Source organism: Petaurus breviceps, unplaced genomic scaffold (assembly GCF_028583685.1).
Source record: "Petaurus breviceps papuanus isolate PSGF00001 unplaced genomic scaffold, PetGlider_PUasm1.0 545, whole genome shotgun sequence".
Taxonomy (NCBI): domain Eukaryota; kingdom Metazoa; phylum Chordata; class Mammalia; order Diprotodontia; family Petauridae; genus Petaurus; species Petaurus breviceps.
The window spans coordinates 438,350-455,948 of record NW_027186366.1 but is presented as its reverse complement, the minus strand read 5'-3'; the positions used below and the strand labels follow the sequence as shown (position 1 = coordinate 455,948).

Sequence of the window (17,599 nt, the reverse complement as noted above, 5' to 3'; positions counted from 1 at the left end):
GAGTAAATACCATAGATTAAACAAACTGCGAAGTGCCTCTTCCCCATAGCCTGTTGTTAAACGTTTATCAAGACTTGCCTTTGTGGCTCTAAAAGCCCTTCTCGAGTTCCTCAGAGTGCAGTGGGAGGCTTGGAGAATGAAGTTCTCCTGTGAGTGGAGGCTGGTGGTTCTGGGATAATCGTCACTTCGTGTGTGTGTGTGTGTGTGTGTGTGTGTGTGTAACACTGTAAGGCTTGCAGAGTGATTCGGCAATCCCCCGTCTATGAGACGGTCCTTTCTGTCATCTGCATTTTGCAGGTGAGGAAGATGAGTTTCCAACACTTGTCCTTGGTCCCCTGGCTGGGGGTGGCAGAGGCAGCCCCGGGGCCTGGCTTTTCCTGACTGCCTGGTCTGATTCTCAGTTACACCACACCGACTCCCTGAAGGCAGGGACCCTGTGAGCCGCAGGGGGAATAGGGAAGAATCTTTTTAAAAGCTCATTCTCGGGCACCCCCCCCCCAGCTCTCACGTGCAAAATTAGGAAAAATGATATGAGATTGTATTGGCCTTTTGTGCTTACGTCTCTCATACTTTCTGCTGCATTTCTCCCTGTCCCCCACCAGAAAGTCACCCCTTATAATAAATGATTTTCTTAAGAGGAAGAAGGAATAAAGCTCCACCAAACTAGCCTCCATAAATGACAACGAATGCGGCAGATGCAGTGTTCCAGGCACAGGGTCTGGAGGGAGAGGCCTTGGGGGCTGGCTTCCTGCGCCTCTCCTCTGGGCCAAGCCCGGCTGTTACAACTTCCTGATGGTAAGTCTGGGCAGCCTTCCTGCTCTTATTCTTTACAGATGTACTGAGGCAGTGGCAGTCTGTACTGTTTTCGAGTTTTGCTTAATTCTCATGCTCTCTCATAATCCCATAATTTCTCACCCAACGTCCATTTACCACAACTTGTGTTGCTGTTGTCCCATCATGAGCATGTACTTTGTTTCTCATTCTTTGGTTGTGTTTGTCCTTGGTTTTTGAAGAGGACCAGGGCATCAGGGAGATGATGCCATGACCTGTAGTTGGCTTTGAGTTGAGGGAGGGAGGGCTGGCAAGGTCCCCAGCCTCCCTTTCTCCTCCAGAGCCATCTGAGTCCAGTGACCAGATATCCATCAGGACGACTGGAGAGGACCCAGGATACAGTGGGAGACCCCGGCCCTTTGGGGCTAAGGCCTTTTCAGGTTCTCACTGAGAGTGAAGTAACGCTCTCTTTAAGAAGCGAGTCAAGGGCTGGCCCCTTTAATTAGAAAAAGGGAAACAAATCAGTGAGTGTTCTGCTGTGAATGGATGGAGTGGACTCTCTGAGTCGCGCAAATGGACATTTTTGTTGATTCTTCGCATAGCTCCATATTGCTCCCCAGAATGGTCGTATCGGGGCATAGCTCCACCAACAATGCACAGGTGTGCCCTCCTTTCGCGAACCCTCCAACATTCACCATTCCCGTCTCTTGTCATCTTGCTTGTACGGTTTCTCAACAAGAAGACCAATAGTCCAGGACAATCTTCCCCATCTTTGGTGACATTTATCTGTTTATAAGTGGTTGGTTGTATGTTTTTTTTTACTAAAGACAGTCAAATAAGAATACGATCGAAGATAATCAATTATTCTTTCCTGTGGCGCATGTCTAATAGCACGCCATCTAATTTTAAACATTAAAAATGTCAGTGGCATGAAGGGAAAACCGAAAGTATCATGCATGGCTTCAGCTCATAGCGGTGATGTCCTTACCGGCCTTTTGATTCTGGAAGTTGTATTTGCAGGACTCAGGAGTGGGAGAGAGTAAACTTTCATCTTATTCATCCACACCATCTGGTATTTCTTAATCTCCTGCCACATGCTGAGTGCTGGGGAAACCGAGGACAACTGAGATGCTGTCCCAGCCTTGTGGAAGTCATGATGATCCAGCAGTGGCCAGCCTTCTACTAGGTCGTAAGAGCTGCACTATAATAACATATAATGTGCAACACACACACACACACACACAATAGCTAGACATCCGACTAGTGGCGTCTCCACCTCTGCCCAGCCCCACGTGCCCAAGAGACCAAAGGTGTATCCAGGGCAAAGCTCTTGCTGACCTGGTGACACACGCTCCCCACCTTTCAAACCTTTCCAGGTGTTGCTATGCCTATGACCTATGGCCTGTAAGGGTTATGGGATTTAAAGATCTTCCATGCCCCATTGGACTTGCTGATGTAGCAGGAAGGGGCAGAGCAAGAGGAAGTGGAAGCCAAGCTAGAGTTCCTGCGGTGGCTAGCAGTGGCAGCAATGGTGGCAGCAGCAGAGGCAGCGGCGGCAGCAGTGCGAAGCCCTTTTTGAGTCAGCCAGAATTTCTGCTAAGGACTCCTGCTGAGGACTGCCAGGGGCTGGAACTGCTGGGAGCGCGCTTCCCAGATGCTGGGTGGTTGCTGTGAGTGGGGAGAGGAGGACCTTTGCCTGAGGTAGCCTGTTCTGTTTTAAAGGCTTGAGAATGTGGGTGCTTTCTACTTTATCTACCTGTGCCAATTTCATAACTACTCTGATGGCTTTCACTTTCTGGTTTTGGGACTCAGTCTTTTGGTATCTTAATAAATTTTCTAGCTTATTCCCCCATATGGCAAGCATGATGTATTTTGTGATGGTTAATTATATCAGCATATCTGTAATTTCCATAGGCATTGTGAATATGGCATTGCTGATACATGGCCTCAGGTAGCTTGCAGCACAGTCTGACTTCCCCAGAACATAAGCCACAAAGGGAACACAACCCCAGAAAGCAAATGGGGAAGCCACCCAGGAACAACAGACAGAGCCACCTGCACCTCAGCAGGACCTGTGGCCAACCAGGCCAGCAGAATGAAAGCAGAGATGCCGTCTGGCCCACAAGTCTGCAGAGTCAAAGCTGAGGTTTCTCTAGCACCAGTGAAGGCTGTGAGAGTTGGACTATGAGGGACTGAGGCCGAAGAATCGATGCTTCCTAATTCTGGGGCTGGAGAAGACTTTAAGAACAGCTCAGAGAGCAAGGAGATCAAATCAGTCAATACTTAAAGAAATTAATTCACTCTTCACTGGAAGGTCAAATACTGAAGCTGAGCTTAAACACTGGCCACATAATGAGAAGATGGGACTCATTAGAAAAGATCCTGGTGCTGGGAAAGATTGAAGGCAGAAGGAAAAGGGTCAGCAGAGGATGAGATGGATGGAGAGTGTTGTGGGAACAAGGAACATGAGGTTGGACAGACTCGGCGAGATGGCCTGGCCCGCTATGGTCCAGGGGGTCACAAAGGGTCAGGCACACTGGATGACCAAGCAACAAAACAGTTCTCTGCTTGGAAGAAGTCTTTCTTGGCTCATAATTACTCCCTCCTTCCAAAGGCATGTCTAGCTGGCCAGGCCAAGCCAACCCCGGGCCTCGCACTGCCCCCCACTTCGGGGTTTTCTCCCTCCTCAGGTCTCCTGCCTGAAGGTTTCCAAATGGGTTAGTGAAGGACAGCTGCTCAGAGCTCCTGCCCCTCAGCTCTTTTTTACTTTGTTAGTAAGTAAGGCAAGGACGGAAGGCACATTTCTAACCAGGGAGAGTCCAGATGCTTAAAGGGGGCGGCCAGGTTTGAAGTGGGACATGAGGGCTGGGCAAATGTGATTGGGTGAGACAAATAAGAGGTACATCCAAAGGACAGGTAACAAAAATCATTGACTTTGGAAAGCAGCAGAGACATCCAAGGAATCTGTTGGTCTTATCAGGAGAGCATGGCCTAGGCCCTCTTCTGCCTGGATGAAGCTCTGTTGTGGTTAATAGAACCCTGCCTGGGCCAGTAGTTGGGGAGACCTGCGTTCAAATTCTGCCTCCACTTTGGCTCTGTGACTTTAGGTAAGCAATTCAACCTCTCTGGGCCCCTTTTTCTTACCTGCCAAGTGAAGAAGCCAGACTGAATGACCTGCAAGACCTGTTACAGCTGCAAGTCTATGCCTCTGTGATCTAGGACTTTCTGATGTGATGAAATCCCAATATAATCAGGAGAGAAAGCTCAATACACCAGAGAGTAGGGGGAGGGCGGCTCTTTGGGACTCAGTTTCCTCATTTGTAAAATGGGGACAGTAATGGCATCTACCTCTTGTGGTGGTTATGGGGACCAAATGGCATGTAAAGCACTCTGCAAACCTTGAATCATCCTGTAAATGTAGGGCATTGCTTTGGTCTTGTTCTCATCTCTTCCATTTTATATCCTGTGGAATGTTACGTAGAGATGCTGCTAGGTTGCCCAGTGGGTAGAGAGCCAGACTTGTAGTCAGGAAGATCTGAGTTCAAATCTAGCTTCAGGTATTTATTGGCTCTGTGACCATGGGCAAGTCACTTAATTGCTTTGTGCCCCAGTTTCCTCAGCTTTAAAGAAGGGGTAATATGCAGCCTGTTTCCCAGGATTGTTGTGAAGACCAAATGGGATCATACATGTTGAGTAAAGAGCTTTGGAAACCTTCCAGAGCTTTGTTAAGGCAAAGTCAGATACAATACTGCATATTCTGTCAGCTTCACTGGAAGCATCCTTGGGACAGTTCTGGTAGCAGAAGGAGCAGCCCCCCTCCCGTGGTTCTGCTTCCTTCTCTAGGTCTCTACGTTTTGAGAGCATTTCACTCCGTGTAGCTTAGAGGTCAGCATTAATTGGCATGGGGACAGCCATTACAATGTCAGCCAGTGCTTTGTCTGCTTAATTGTGGGCCATGATTTTCATGCTGTGAGAATGGCCGATGCCCCATATGGTGTGTGTGTGTTGAGTTCTCGAGGGCATCTCAAGGCTGTGGATGAAGTGGGTATAGGGGTCATCTCTTAATTCATGAAACACAGGTGGTTTCTGATGTCTATTTCTGGCCATGAGGCCACGCTTTCCTAGGTATTCTGTCGGTACTAAATCATTGGAGATGGCTGTGATGTATTGTGTGTTTTCTTCCATTCTCTTGCCTCATCTTCAAAGGCTCCTTCTGGACAGAAGTGTGTGCACTTTCTGGTGCCCCTTCAATTTTCTGGGTGAATCTGGACACCTCAGTCACTGCCTGACAGCACTTAGTTATTAATTCAGATCGAGGGCTCACTTGGTGTGGACGTTGGCTCCAGAACACCTGTGGAGGGTTACTGAGTCCTCCCCCGGCTCCCAGTCACATCATAGACTTCATCTGGAGGGAAACACCTTCTGCCACTCAGGCACCGATTGTCAGCTTTTACTGCAGTTCAATGGACTTCAGCTCCTTCTCTCCAGAAGCATTTCTCCAAGTTTTAAGCCTGTTTATTGCATTTTTAAATTTATTAAACCAGTTTATTGATTATTATTCTGTCCAAAGATAATCCTCTTTCTCAGTTTTGATGAAAAGTATAAATCTTACATAGGAGGCAGCTAGGGGGTGCCATAGTGCACAGAGCCCTGGTCCTGGAATCAGGAAGACATGAGTTCAAATCCAACCTCAGGCACTTACTAGCTGTGTGACCCTGGGCAAGTCACTTAATCCTGTTTGCCTCATATTCCTCGCCTGTAAACTGAGCTGGAGGAGGAAATGGCAAACCGCTCTAGCATCTTTGCCAAGAAGACCTGTGGACAGTATGGCCCACAGGGTCACACAGAGTCAGACGCAATTGAACAACAAATTAATTTTTCCATTGCTCCATTAGGGTGAGAAGCCCTTTGCTTCATTAAGATGATACGGGGTTTTTGTAAGAATACTTTCCAAATGAGTTACAGACCATTTCCCAGCTCTTGGAGTTTACTTTGAGCCTGGCATGTGTAGATATCTGTTAAGCACTTTAAACGTGGTCTTCCCAGTGAGCTTGGTTTCCAGGATGCCAGGAAACCATTTAACTTCCTACCTTTGCCCTGCATAGCCTTGTGCTGATTGTGGGTGTCTGGGTCAGCATTGTCTTTCATACTGGGGAAGCCCGAGTTCCTGAGGAGCCAACTTTGGGGTGTTCTAACCAGGAGGAAGGTTTCTGACATTGTCTGAAACAGCCACGTTGTAGCCTCTGCCCAATCAATCTGATCCATATTCCAGAGGATGGGCCTTCAGTGGCTCCTGGAGCCCCTGAGCTTTCTGACTGGCCCAGTGGCCTTGGTGCCTTAGACAGCACTATCTCAAGTCTCTTTGACCGTCCCACTTGCCCTCTTTGGGACACTCTCCAGTTTATCTCTCTTTTATAAACCGTGATGCCAAGAAATGACTATAATACTCAAGTGGACTGTGCCCAGAGAAAGCAGGAGGCATTTCCTCTTCTTCCTGGGCATTTTCTTCTTGTGATGCAGCTGAAGACTGCACCAGATTTGCTGGCTGATATTTCAAAGTATCTTAAAGAACTTTGCCTCAGTCAGACAGTCAGCCATGTGCCAGGGACTGTGCTGAGTGCTGCCCTTAGGGAGCTTACATTCTAGTCTCACCCCACCAGGGACAGCAGTGGTGTGAGCCGGATCACCCATGGAACCCAGCTGAGGTGACTTGTGTGCTCAAACCAAGGATTCCAGAATGGATCTTTAAAGATTTCTTTGAGGAATCCTCCATTCAAGGAAGGAAGCATCCTTTTCCCACTGAGCAGATTCTGACAGTCAACTCCAGAGGTAACAGGTGCTTCGTGACTTCCCCCAGCTGCCCATGAAATCAGAGCAGCGATGGTTCTGGGGTCCAGGCTGTGAATGCTGCCACCCGAAGGATCTGGCCAAGAGCTCTGTAAAGGGAGCTGGGTGGCCAAGTGGAATCGTTGGTGACTGATGATCCCTAAACGTGCTCATTTGTAGCAAACTGAAGTTCTGCCAGAGCGAGGGTACTGGAGGCTTCCCAGCTGGCCTTAATAGTCAGGATGAAGAATCTTAGAAGTGAGTGGTACGATTTCTAAGGGGACCTTCACCTCCATGAAGCAAGAAGTCAGGGCATTCGTCCACGGCTGACTTAGACTGGAAAGCTGCCACCTGAAAAGGCATCAGAAGGACAGCCATGGGCTGTGGCCCCCAGCACAGAGGCCTGGGGTGGGCCCCGAGTGAAGGAGCTCCCTTGTTGTTTCAGAGCAGAAGTCTGTGCTGTTACTGGTGATTCATCCTGATGGGAACTGCAGCTTTTCGAGGGGAATGGTCAGCCTGATGTGCAATTGTGTCTCTAGAAAATTCATTTGCTGGATTAGAAAAAAATCAAGAAAAATGGGAAAATTTAAATATGTCCTGCCTGTCTGTGATGCATTTGAAGCACAGACTTGTAGACCCAGAAGATATGGAGAGCATCCAATGCAACACTCCTGTTTAACAGATGGGGAGCCCAAGGCCCAGAAAGTGAAGTGATTCCTCTAAGATCACCACTCTGCTTAGAAGCTGAGACAGGTCATGGGCTGACAGGATGAGAGGCCCGGCTCTACAGATGAGGAGGAAAAGCCCGAGGTCCCAGAGCTCCCAACACACCTGGACATTTATTCACATCCTTTCCTTTTAAGTTCGGTATGCTTCCCAGTGCACACTGGACCCCAGGTCTCCTGACTCCCACAGAGTATTCTTAATATTTTAGGCTGCCAATAGAACAGCTTAGCATGAGTCTTATCCTTCCTCCCTCCCTTCCTTCCTTCCTTCTTTCTTCCTTCCTCCCCTCCTCCTCTTTCCCTTTTCCCTTTCTCCTCTCCTCCCCCTTCTTTCCTTCCTTTCCCATCTTGCCATGTGTGACCTCAGGAAAGGCACTTAACCTCTTTTGGTACTATTTCCTCAGCCATGATATTAAGGGCTAGGACTCAATGGTCCCTCTTTATTCTTATAGTTTTGTATCTACGATCCAGTCAATGCCTAGATAATTTCTGTGACCCGGTTCCCAACTTGACTATTTCTTGGTATAGTGAATCCCTGTCCCTGGGCCCAGTAGCCACAGAACATGACACAGTCCACACCAAACCAAGCCTGGTCTGAACAAGGGTGGTATGTGGTTTTCCATCAAGTGACACGTCTCCTTTAGGACAAAGGCATGTCATGAAATTCTCAAAGAAGTGATAGAACCATCTTCATTCAAATTCACTTCATTCTTTAAAACTCTGCATATACCCACAGTTCATTGCACTCCCAGGACTAAGGGAGGATGGCAGGAGGCATAGCGACCGTCCTGGAGCTACCAAACCTTGCCCTCCTGGGGCGCGGCTGAGTTGGAAGGGCTCAACCTCAGGCTGACTTTCTAACTTAGATTTCTCCATGTTGTCTTTGCCTTTTATGTTTAATCTGTGCAAGGGAAGTAAAATCAACAGATTTTTAGGAGTAAGAGAAAGGAAGGACCTGGCAAACAGAGGGTCTTAAAGTGGCTCTTTCTTGGCAAATTCCAGGAAGTTTGAATAGAAAGGTGGGAAGGGGCAGCAGACATCACAGTGACTGGGGGGTGGGAAGGGTCTGGATTCAAATGTTGCCTCTGATACTACCTGTGTAGCCTTGGACTAGTCACTTAATCTCCCCAAGGCTCAGTTTCCCTTCTGCAAAGTGAGGAGGAGGGATGGACCGACCCATTCTGGTGGGGAGAGAGGTGCATGACCTCTTCCCATCCTAGTTAGTCAGCAGATGTTTTAAAGTGCCTACTATGTGCCAGGCACTGTGCTGAGTGATGTTCTAGATCTATAACCCTTCCTAAGCCAGCAAACCAAAGCAGGATCTCCCCAAGGAGAAATAGGAAAATTCTCTTCTTTCCTTGAGGAAATTCATCCAACTTTCCAGGACTCTTGGAGCCTTCAGTCCCCTTTTCAGGGTGTTCATCACAACTCTTTGACCATTAAAAAAATAGCCCTTGTTACCGCAGGATGTGGTCTACTCTTTTATCCAAGCTTTGTATCTGAACAGCAAGAGACTTGACACAGCCCTTCCTGGTGCCATAACTCAGTCCTCTGACCAAAACCACCCAAGAATAAAAAGGGTGAATTATACAGAGAGGACATCTTGTAGCCCGAAAAAACGATAGTGTTGTCTAATGGTTATCTCCTGTGGCTCAGAGTTTGTCCGGCACAGAGAGAAATAAAAATCCTAGCACATCTCCCCCTACCTCCCCCCACCCCAATTTCTTGGTAATTGAACTGGTGCTTTGTCATAAGTTCTAGTTCAGAAGAGGGTGGTTTAATTTTTGACAACTGTCACTCTCCAGTGGATGTCTCCTTTGAAAACTAGTGAGTGCCTCCCTCTCTCTCACCAGCTTATTCATTAATCCCATTGCACACAATTTGATGTTATAAATATACCTGATGGGAAGGGCTGACAGGATGGCATTGTGCTTCAGATCGCCTCTCTTTCTTTGTCTTCCTGATCACTCTGATTACACAAAGGGGTTTGACAACTTAGCAATTTACAATTAGAGAACTCACTTTTCTCTTGCTAAGTCTTTATCTGAGAGCATTTCATTTCTTATTAGATGCTACATCAATATAACAACTTCACTGACAGGATGAGAACTTTGTCTTGAATACAGTGTGTGTATGTATGTATGTGTGTGTGTATGTATGTGTGTCTGTGTGTATGTGTGTGAAACAGCTGCTGTTCTCCCTGCACCCAAGTCAGCTTGGTCTCTCGATGTGTGCTGAGCCAAGATGGTAAAGGAGATATTATTTCCTTTCCCTGATCATGTTTTTGTATATTTTTCATCTTTGTGTTCAATATAATTCAGATAGAAGCAATCCTTGTTACTTTCACACCAGTAACTATCCCACTATTGATTTTTTATGTTTGATGTTGGACTAATTAGTACACACTAATTGATTTTTGTAATGGAGGAAGAAAAAGGAAAAAGAAAAAAGAAAGGGAAGAGAGAGAAAGAGAATGGAAGGATGGAGGTAGAGAGAGAAGAGGGGGAGAGAGGGGGGAGAGAGAGAGAGAGACAGAGAGACAGAGAGAGAAAGAGAGAGACACACAGAGAGAGACACAGAGAGAGAGAGAGAGACAGACAGAGACAGAGACAGAGAGAGAGAGAGACAGAGACAGAGACAGAGACAGAGACAGAGACAGAGACAGAGACAGAGAGACAGAGAGAGAGAGACAGAGAGAGGCAGGCCAATGTGCTAAACTCTATGTTGGGATCAAGGTCCAGTGTGTCCAACTGTGGCTGATCAGGCCAAAGTGAGCTCAGAAAGTTCTACCACAGAGTGGGCACAAATAGTCCATATGAACATTTGGAGTGGAGATGGCTCTCCATTTGGGCCTCTCATGTTTCTTTCGAGCTGCAGTTCTGCTTTGCTCCTAGAGCACAGTACCTTCTCTGATGTGGGCACTCCCTTTGAGGTGGTCCTGTGCCAGTATCTTCCATCTTATGCCGTCACATACAGTCTAGGCTGAGTCTCTGGGGCTTGGGTCATGGCCCTCAGCCCTTCCCTGAACCTCTGGGAGCCTTGATATCCCTCGACCCTGCTTTGCCAGGCACAAAAAAGTAGACTTCTCTTTTCAAGGTGCAATCATCCGGGTCCTCATTCCTGATCCCCTGAGGGGTCTTTGTTTTCAGATGTTTCCAATGACATTTTCAGAGGAACTTAGTGGCCTCTCACTTAGTAGGACTATCAGAACTGTAAGTCGTCCTTTGGGCACCTCGTGTGGTACAAGGGGCTGGGAGGAGGGGGAGGAGAGCTAAAGATACCGTTACACAGGGTGTAACCAGAAGAGGGAAGCAGCATACGAACAGCGATAGCACCACCAGCACCACCATCACCACCATCACTGGCATTGCTGTGACGCTTTCTACATGTTGTTTGATCTTATCCTTACAATAACTCTGGGAGGTAGGTGATATTTGTATTCCAATTTGACACATGAGGAAATTAAAGGAAAGAGTACTTAAGTGACTCACAGCTTGAGAGTGTCTGAGGCAGGATTCAAACACAAGTCTTACTAACCTCGAGTCTATTCAATGTGCCCACTTTCTGCCCATCAACTGGCTCCCATACTTTGCTTTTTAATTTTTAGTTTTATTAATATATTTTCCTATCACTTTAATTTCAAGTATATCCCCTTCCCTTTTCAACATGGAAACCGATGCTTTATACAATGTTTTTAAAAAGAAAGAAAAAAAAACAGTTGAGTAGAATTTGCTGAAGCATCAGCCAAATAATCAGTATAAAAGTGTGTCTCAACTTCCCGTTTTAATTCATTATTCTTGCTACCTTGGTAACAAGCTCATTTGTTTGTATTGTAACAGGCAGAGCGCCAGGGTGGTCCTTAACCTAAGGCAAGGTCCTTGTCGCTGCATCTTTTCAAGTCTTTGAGTACCAGAAAGAAAGGTTACTAGAGGAAACTAAGGGAAGAGAAGAACTTGAAAGTACAATTTCAAATAAGTCTGAAGTTACGTCCTAAGATTCTCTTTGTGGAGTTTAAAAGGGTCCCAGCATCTATTTCATCCGACCCCTTCATTCCATTGCTATGAAGCCTGATGCCCAAGGAAGCAGACTGTCTTTTGCAAGGCCACCCCAGGAAGTAAGAATCATGGGGGATTTGAACCTAGGTCCTTCCCCCTTTCCACTGCACTGCCATATTTTTTCTGGTTTTACACTATTTTAATTCACTATTCATTCATTTGTTACACAAACATGTATTGAGCACCTGCTGTGTATAAAGAGCATTGCAACAGGAGAGAGAATGATTGGAAGAAAAAGTCCTGCCTGTCCTCAAGGAGCTGAGAGTCTGGGAAGGGGCAATATTTGGAATAAACAGAGAGAATGCCTCTTGCAAGGGAAAGAGCCCTGCCCTCAGAAACACAAAGCTTTAAGTTTGAATTTGGGCCTCCAGTCATGACCTGCATGACTTTGGGCAAACTTAACCTTTTTTGACCTCAGTTTTGTCATCTGTAAAATGGAGCTTATAATACATGTCTTTCCTACCCCTCAGAGTGGTTGTGGAGAAAATGCTTCGTCAAATATCTTTCCTCCTTCCCAGGTTCTCTGTAAATATGAAATTTTATCAGAAATAACCAGGAATGACAATGTAAATTGGGATTCCAGAGAAGTTCCTCTGAGCATGAGTGATGTTGCTGACCACTTGTGTGACCTTGGGTGAGTCAGTTCACTTATCTAGGCCTTGGTCATCTGTGAGATGGGACGATCCGACTAGATCACGAGGAGCCCTAAATCTCAGCTCCTCTGAGCCCATGAATGATGTTGAGTTGCTGCAGTTACTTAAAATTATGAGAGGCAGTGTGCTCCTGGGCAAATCAGGTACTTGCCCTCTCTGAGCCTTGATTTCCTCATCTGTAAAACAGGGAGAGTCATAGAACCTACTTCCTAGGATGATTGTGAGCCTCAAGAGAGATAAATGACCTTGAAAACACCATGCAGATGAAAGGGGACCAACACAGGGTATCCCCCAAATCTTCACGTAATACTGCACCGAGACTTCTGGGACACCCTGTGCACACATGCGTGTGTGTGTGTGTGTGTGTGTGTGTGTACGCACACATGGATTACCCAATTGGAACTTTCCATTGTGAGTTCAACTCAATTCAGCAAACGTTTATGACTAAACGCCTACTGTGAGCCTGACACTGGCGATCATTAGGGTCTCAACCTCTGCTTCATTGGTGCAGGGAACTGTCCAGCAGGACTCCTTCTACCCATGCAGGTCTACACCTCTCTGCAATTTATAACCTTAGAGACTTGCCAAGAGCAGCGAGATGCTCAGTAACTGACTCAGGGTCGTGGGATCCCTATGGATGTCAGACACAGAACTTGAACCCAAGTCTTTCTAACTCTAAAAACCAACTCTCTGTTCACTTCATCTTATAGCCGCAGATACCAGCAGAAAGACTGAACATTCGCTGTTTTCATGGTGCTGTTGGGAACTCCCCCAAGCCCCAACAGTTGTCTGGGTCCCATTGATGTAGGATTATTTTACTGAAGAAATGTGGATGGGCCACCAGATCTGGAGTCAAGAAAACCCGAGTTCAAATCCGGATTCAGATGCTTAGAACCTTTGTGAGCCTGTGCCTCAGTTTCGATATAATGAGGATTATAACAGCACTCCCTCATGGGGTTGTTATGAGGCTTAGATGAGATAATGTTTGTGAAGAGCTCTCCAAATGCCAGCTCATGCGAGGTGTCCCAGAAGTCTTGGTGCGGTTTTCAGTCATTAAAGCTCCCACCTACACTAAGACTTGGGGGTTCCCTGTGGTATTACCAGCTCTGACAGCACCAGTTGTTGTTCTGTAGGGGCTGGTTTCTCTCTGGGGCTTTTCTGCCCTTATTTGTACTGCCCCATGGAACCCTGAGCCTTTTGGGCCAAGTACTGTGCTAAGAGGCCAATGGCAGTGCCTGCCCTCGGGCAGCTTACAATCAAATGGGCTCAGGCTACAAGAAGAGGCCTCTGCTGATGGCAGCTTGAGCAGAGTCTGGAAGGGAGCCGGGATGGGGGGAGGTGGAGGTGAGGGGCCCAGCATCCTAGGCCTGGGGCACAGGCCGGCCATAGGCTTTGTGGGGGGAGGTGGGTGCTGAGCGTTCTGCTGCTTCCCAGGCCTTGCTCCTCTCACCTTCTGCCCTGCATTTGTTCCTAGGAGCTGTACAGATGTCCTGTGCTGCTTTATTTTCGTCGGGGCCATCCTGTGCTACATTGTCTTAGGACTCCTGGGTAAGTCAAGACAGGAGGCAAGGAGACTAGTGGCTTCCTTCCCATTTGCCATACAAATAGATGGAGAGGGTGAATCTGTATCTATATCCAGCCATACACATGTGTGTGCATGGATATCTACATACATGTCTGCTTACACATCTATGCTGTGCATACATGCAGACATGTATGTAGATATCTACCCACACATATATCCACATATGTAATGGGAATGTAAATTTTAAAGATCTTCCCTGCCCCTAGGCTAAAGTGCACCTGGAGCCTGGGGTGGGAGGCTTGTTTTTCAGTAGATACTTCTTGATTGGCCAGTGAGTCAATAAGGTTGTTACATTCTCTGAGCCAGGAGAAGGCTATATAAGCCCTGATGGGTAGCTTTGTTTTGGGGCTCACTTTGAGAAGTGTTCTGTGATTTGATCAGATGAAACTCTGGGAAGCCGTTGTCCAGAGTCCCCTGGCTTTGAAAAACCCAGATGTTGATTTGGTATGGATGTAATGGTTGGCCAGTTTGGAAATCTGTCTACTTGATCTGTTTCTCTGTCTTGATAATTCTGTCTGTATACTCTGCAGTTCAGGGTGCTGACCTTTTCCCCCTGAACTAGGTGAACGATACATATTTGACTGATTAAAATAATCTTGTTAACCCATTTTGAGTTGCTTTCCTTTATCAAAGCATATCTAAGAACCTGTGGTGGCCACCCTGGGGACTCCGGGGTGCTTGCTGCTACATGTATATACATATGTGTATAGACATGTCTGTAGAGACCTACATAGGGCAGTGAAGTGGAACAGTGGAGACACTGCAGGGCCTGGAGTCAGGAAGACCTGAATTCAAATCCATTCTCCATCATGTCCCATCTGTGTGACCCTGGCCAAGTCACTTGACCCTGTTTGCCTCAGTTTCTCTGTCTGTAAAATGAGCTGGAGAAGGAAACAGCCAAATGCTCCAGTACGTTGGCCAAGAGAAGCCCATATGGGGTCATGGAGACTTGACCATGACTGAACAACCCATCTTCTACCAATGCAGGTCTACACATTCTTTGTAATTTATAACCTTAGAACAGGGGCGGGGAACCCCTTGACAGAATCCTTTTAGGGATTTGTTCTGATGGGTTGTTTTATTGGGTTTGGTCAAAGGGATGTGCTTGAGGACTTAGAGGGCCACATGTGTCCTCGAGGCCGAGGGCTCCCCAGCCCTGCCTTAGAGACTTGCCGAGAGCGTTGAGATTTGCCCTACATGGCCCAGGGTCATGTGGCCAGAACTTGAACCCAGGTCTTTCTGACTCTAAAAGCCAGCTCTCATTTGCTTCATCACGTAGCAACAGATACCATCATGGAGTGTGAACATTCACTGCCCTCATGAGCTTGCGTCCTATGAGTTGTTGGCAACTCTCCCAACAAAGGGCTTCCCTCACATTATCTCACTGGATCCTCATGACAATCCCAGGAGATGGCTACTATCATTAACCCCATTTCATGGGTGGATTCAGTGACTCGCCCAAGGCCACATGGCAGGCAGTTTCTGGCGGGGGATTTGAACCATGGTCTTCCTGGCACTAAGTCCTGCTCTCCATCCCTGCAGCCCTCCCAGCAGGACGACTATTCTACTCTGCCTGTTGGGTCCTTCTTGTGATGTCCTTGGTTCTCTTTGAAAGTGAAGGACAGGGGCGGCCAGGTAGCACAGCAAGTAAGAGCACCAGCTCCAGTGTTGAGAAGACCTAGAGATCGAATCCCGGGCTCAGACACTTAGCACCCACCCAGAAACACCTGGCCGAGTAACCTTGAGCAAGTTACTTAACCCCAATTGCTTAGGGGCGGCCAGGTGGCTCAGTGAGTAAGAGTACCGGCTCCAGTGTTGGAACGACCTGGAGATCGAATCCTGGGCTCAGACACTCAGCACCCAGAAATAACTGGCCATGTAACCTTGAGCAAGTTACTTAACCCCGATTGCTTAAAAATATATAAAAAAAAAAGTGAAGGACAAACAGCAGGTGGGGAGGTGGGGATTCGCACTCACATCCTGTGACTCCAAATTCAGCATTCTTTCCACCGCACCACCATTCTTTCCAGGGGTCCACACTAAGCCCAACAAGGGAGGAAAGAATGAAAATTCATTTATTAAGCACTTCCTATATGCCAAGGTCTGTGCTAGCCGCAGGGGTGCAAAAGCAAAGACACCCCCTGCCTTCTAATGGTGGAACCCGAGCTCAGGAGGCTGGGTGACCAGGGAGGCCGAAAGTCCAGGAGGACTCCTCAGCTACAGAGGCTGGTGCAGGACATGCTTTGCATCGTCACCTGCTGCAGGACGTGATTCAGACAAAGGCACGGGGGGCAGGTTTTCTGATGTCCAGAACCCAGTCCCTGAATGGGTGGAGGAGGCCACCTGGGAGACGAGAACCTGGGGCGGGGCTGGTCCCCAGCAGAGCCGTTCAGCTGACTTCCAAATTCAGAATCATGTGTCCTATTATCTGCTTCACTGCATTCGTAAATTGCTTGTGTTAAAAAGCCATACGCACAATTTGGCAAGTCTGTTTCACACTCATTAAAACCGTAAAAACATACCTTTAAGGGATACAAAAGAACAATCCCAAAGCCAACATTCCCGACAGCGCGTGTTTGGGGAATGCCTTCCTCTCCCAGCCAGATTCGAAGCTAATTTGTAAGTGTTGCTATGAGCAGTGAGTCACATCCCAACTTCTCCTCCACGGAGGCTTTCTGAATGGACCCTGGAGGACTCTGAGGACAGACCTGGCAAGTGCTTGAGAATGGGTAGAGAGAGGGCCAGCTTCGGGCGCCTCCGCCATTACCTCCCTTGGGCGCCTGACTTTGGTGGAATGGCGGGTTCTCCACAAGGGTTTCCTCTGGACTGCCGCCAGGACAGACCTCCGTGAGCATCTTCTCTGCCCTGATCATTGTTATCCCGGTGAGGGGGTCTGACTTTGTTATCCGGTGAGCGGAGGTGACTCCCTGCGCCCTCTGACAGGATGCTTGGCCACAGTGGCAGGCCCGGAACTGTCTCTCCTTCCTGTTGTTTTGGGTCTAAGATTGGGCAGAGCTGTAGGATGACTGCTCAAGCCCCAAGGGGTCACCACGGCGAAAGCTGCATGGATTGTCGTTTTTTCCTTGTTTCAGAATTGTTGGGCTCTCCTGGACCCTGTTTGGGGTTTTCTTGGCGGACACTGGAGCAGTTTGCCATTTTCTTCTCCAGCTCATTTTACAGATGAGGAAACTGAAGGAAATAGGGTTAAATGACCTGCCCAGGGTCTCGCAGGTTGGATTTGAACTCAGGTCTTCCTGACTCCAGGCCTGTGCTCTCTCCTTTGTCCCATCTAGCTGCTCAAAGGTGGTATCACTCCCTCTCAAGTGCAGCTCAGACCCTAAAACTAATGAAACTATAATTGGGAAATTATCAACAAAGTAAATCAAACGCAGTAGCACATAGATAATGTTGATAGGTGGTTTTCTAAGCCAGTCTGTGAGGCAGGAATCCTCATGTACATCTGAGTGGCCGTTCATATTTGCAGGAACTCAAACCATCACCATCGGCACTGTCTGTTTCCAGTCCTAGGATGGGCCGAGGCTGATCTAAGAACAGCTCTGTCCAAATCCAGAGAGGCTCTGTGACTGCTTAGCCCAGGGCGATGGGTTTGGAGGCCGCGGGATGTCTCAGACGTCTCCTACTGAGTTCGAGAGGGGTCAGGAGTGATGGAATCCCCAGTCCTTGAAAAACGGAAGCCTTCTGATGTTGGAGTCAGAAGATCTGGATGTGAATCCTTGCCGTACCACCCCCTGCCACCGGGAGATAAACTCCCCGGAGCTCAGCTGCCTTCCCATGCTACTGGCAGATGTCCACCTCCTCTGTCCCTGCGCCATGGGCTCCTGGCGAGCAGGGCGCCTTCCTCCTGGTGGCTCCCTGGACTTGCTTCTTACAGAAAGCGCTTATTTGGTGCCTTTTCCCTCCTTCAGTCATGCTTTCACTCATTCATTCACTCTACAAAACCAGAGGAGATCTCTGAGGTCCCAG

At 47.8% G+C, this 17,599-nt stretch overlaps 1 protein-coding gene across 1 annotated transcript in view; it reads left to right on the top strand.

Annotated features, from left to right (window-relative positions):
• Nucleotides 1-17,599, top strand: part of SLC44A5 (solute carrier family 44 member 5) — a 183,622-nt gene that overhangs the window by 43,565 nt on the left and 122,458 nt on the right. Inside the window, exon 4 of the mRNA XM_069102247.1 lies at nt 13,505-13,578. Within this exon, the coding sequence (XP_068958348.1) occupies nt 13,505-13,578 (74 nt within the window). The remainder of the gene's footprint in view (nt 1-13,504; nt 13,579-17,599) is intronic.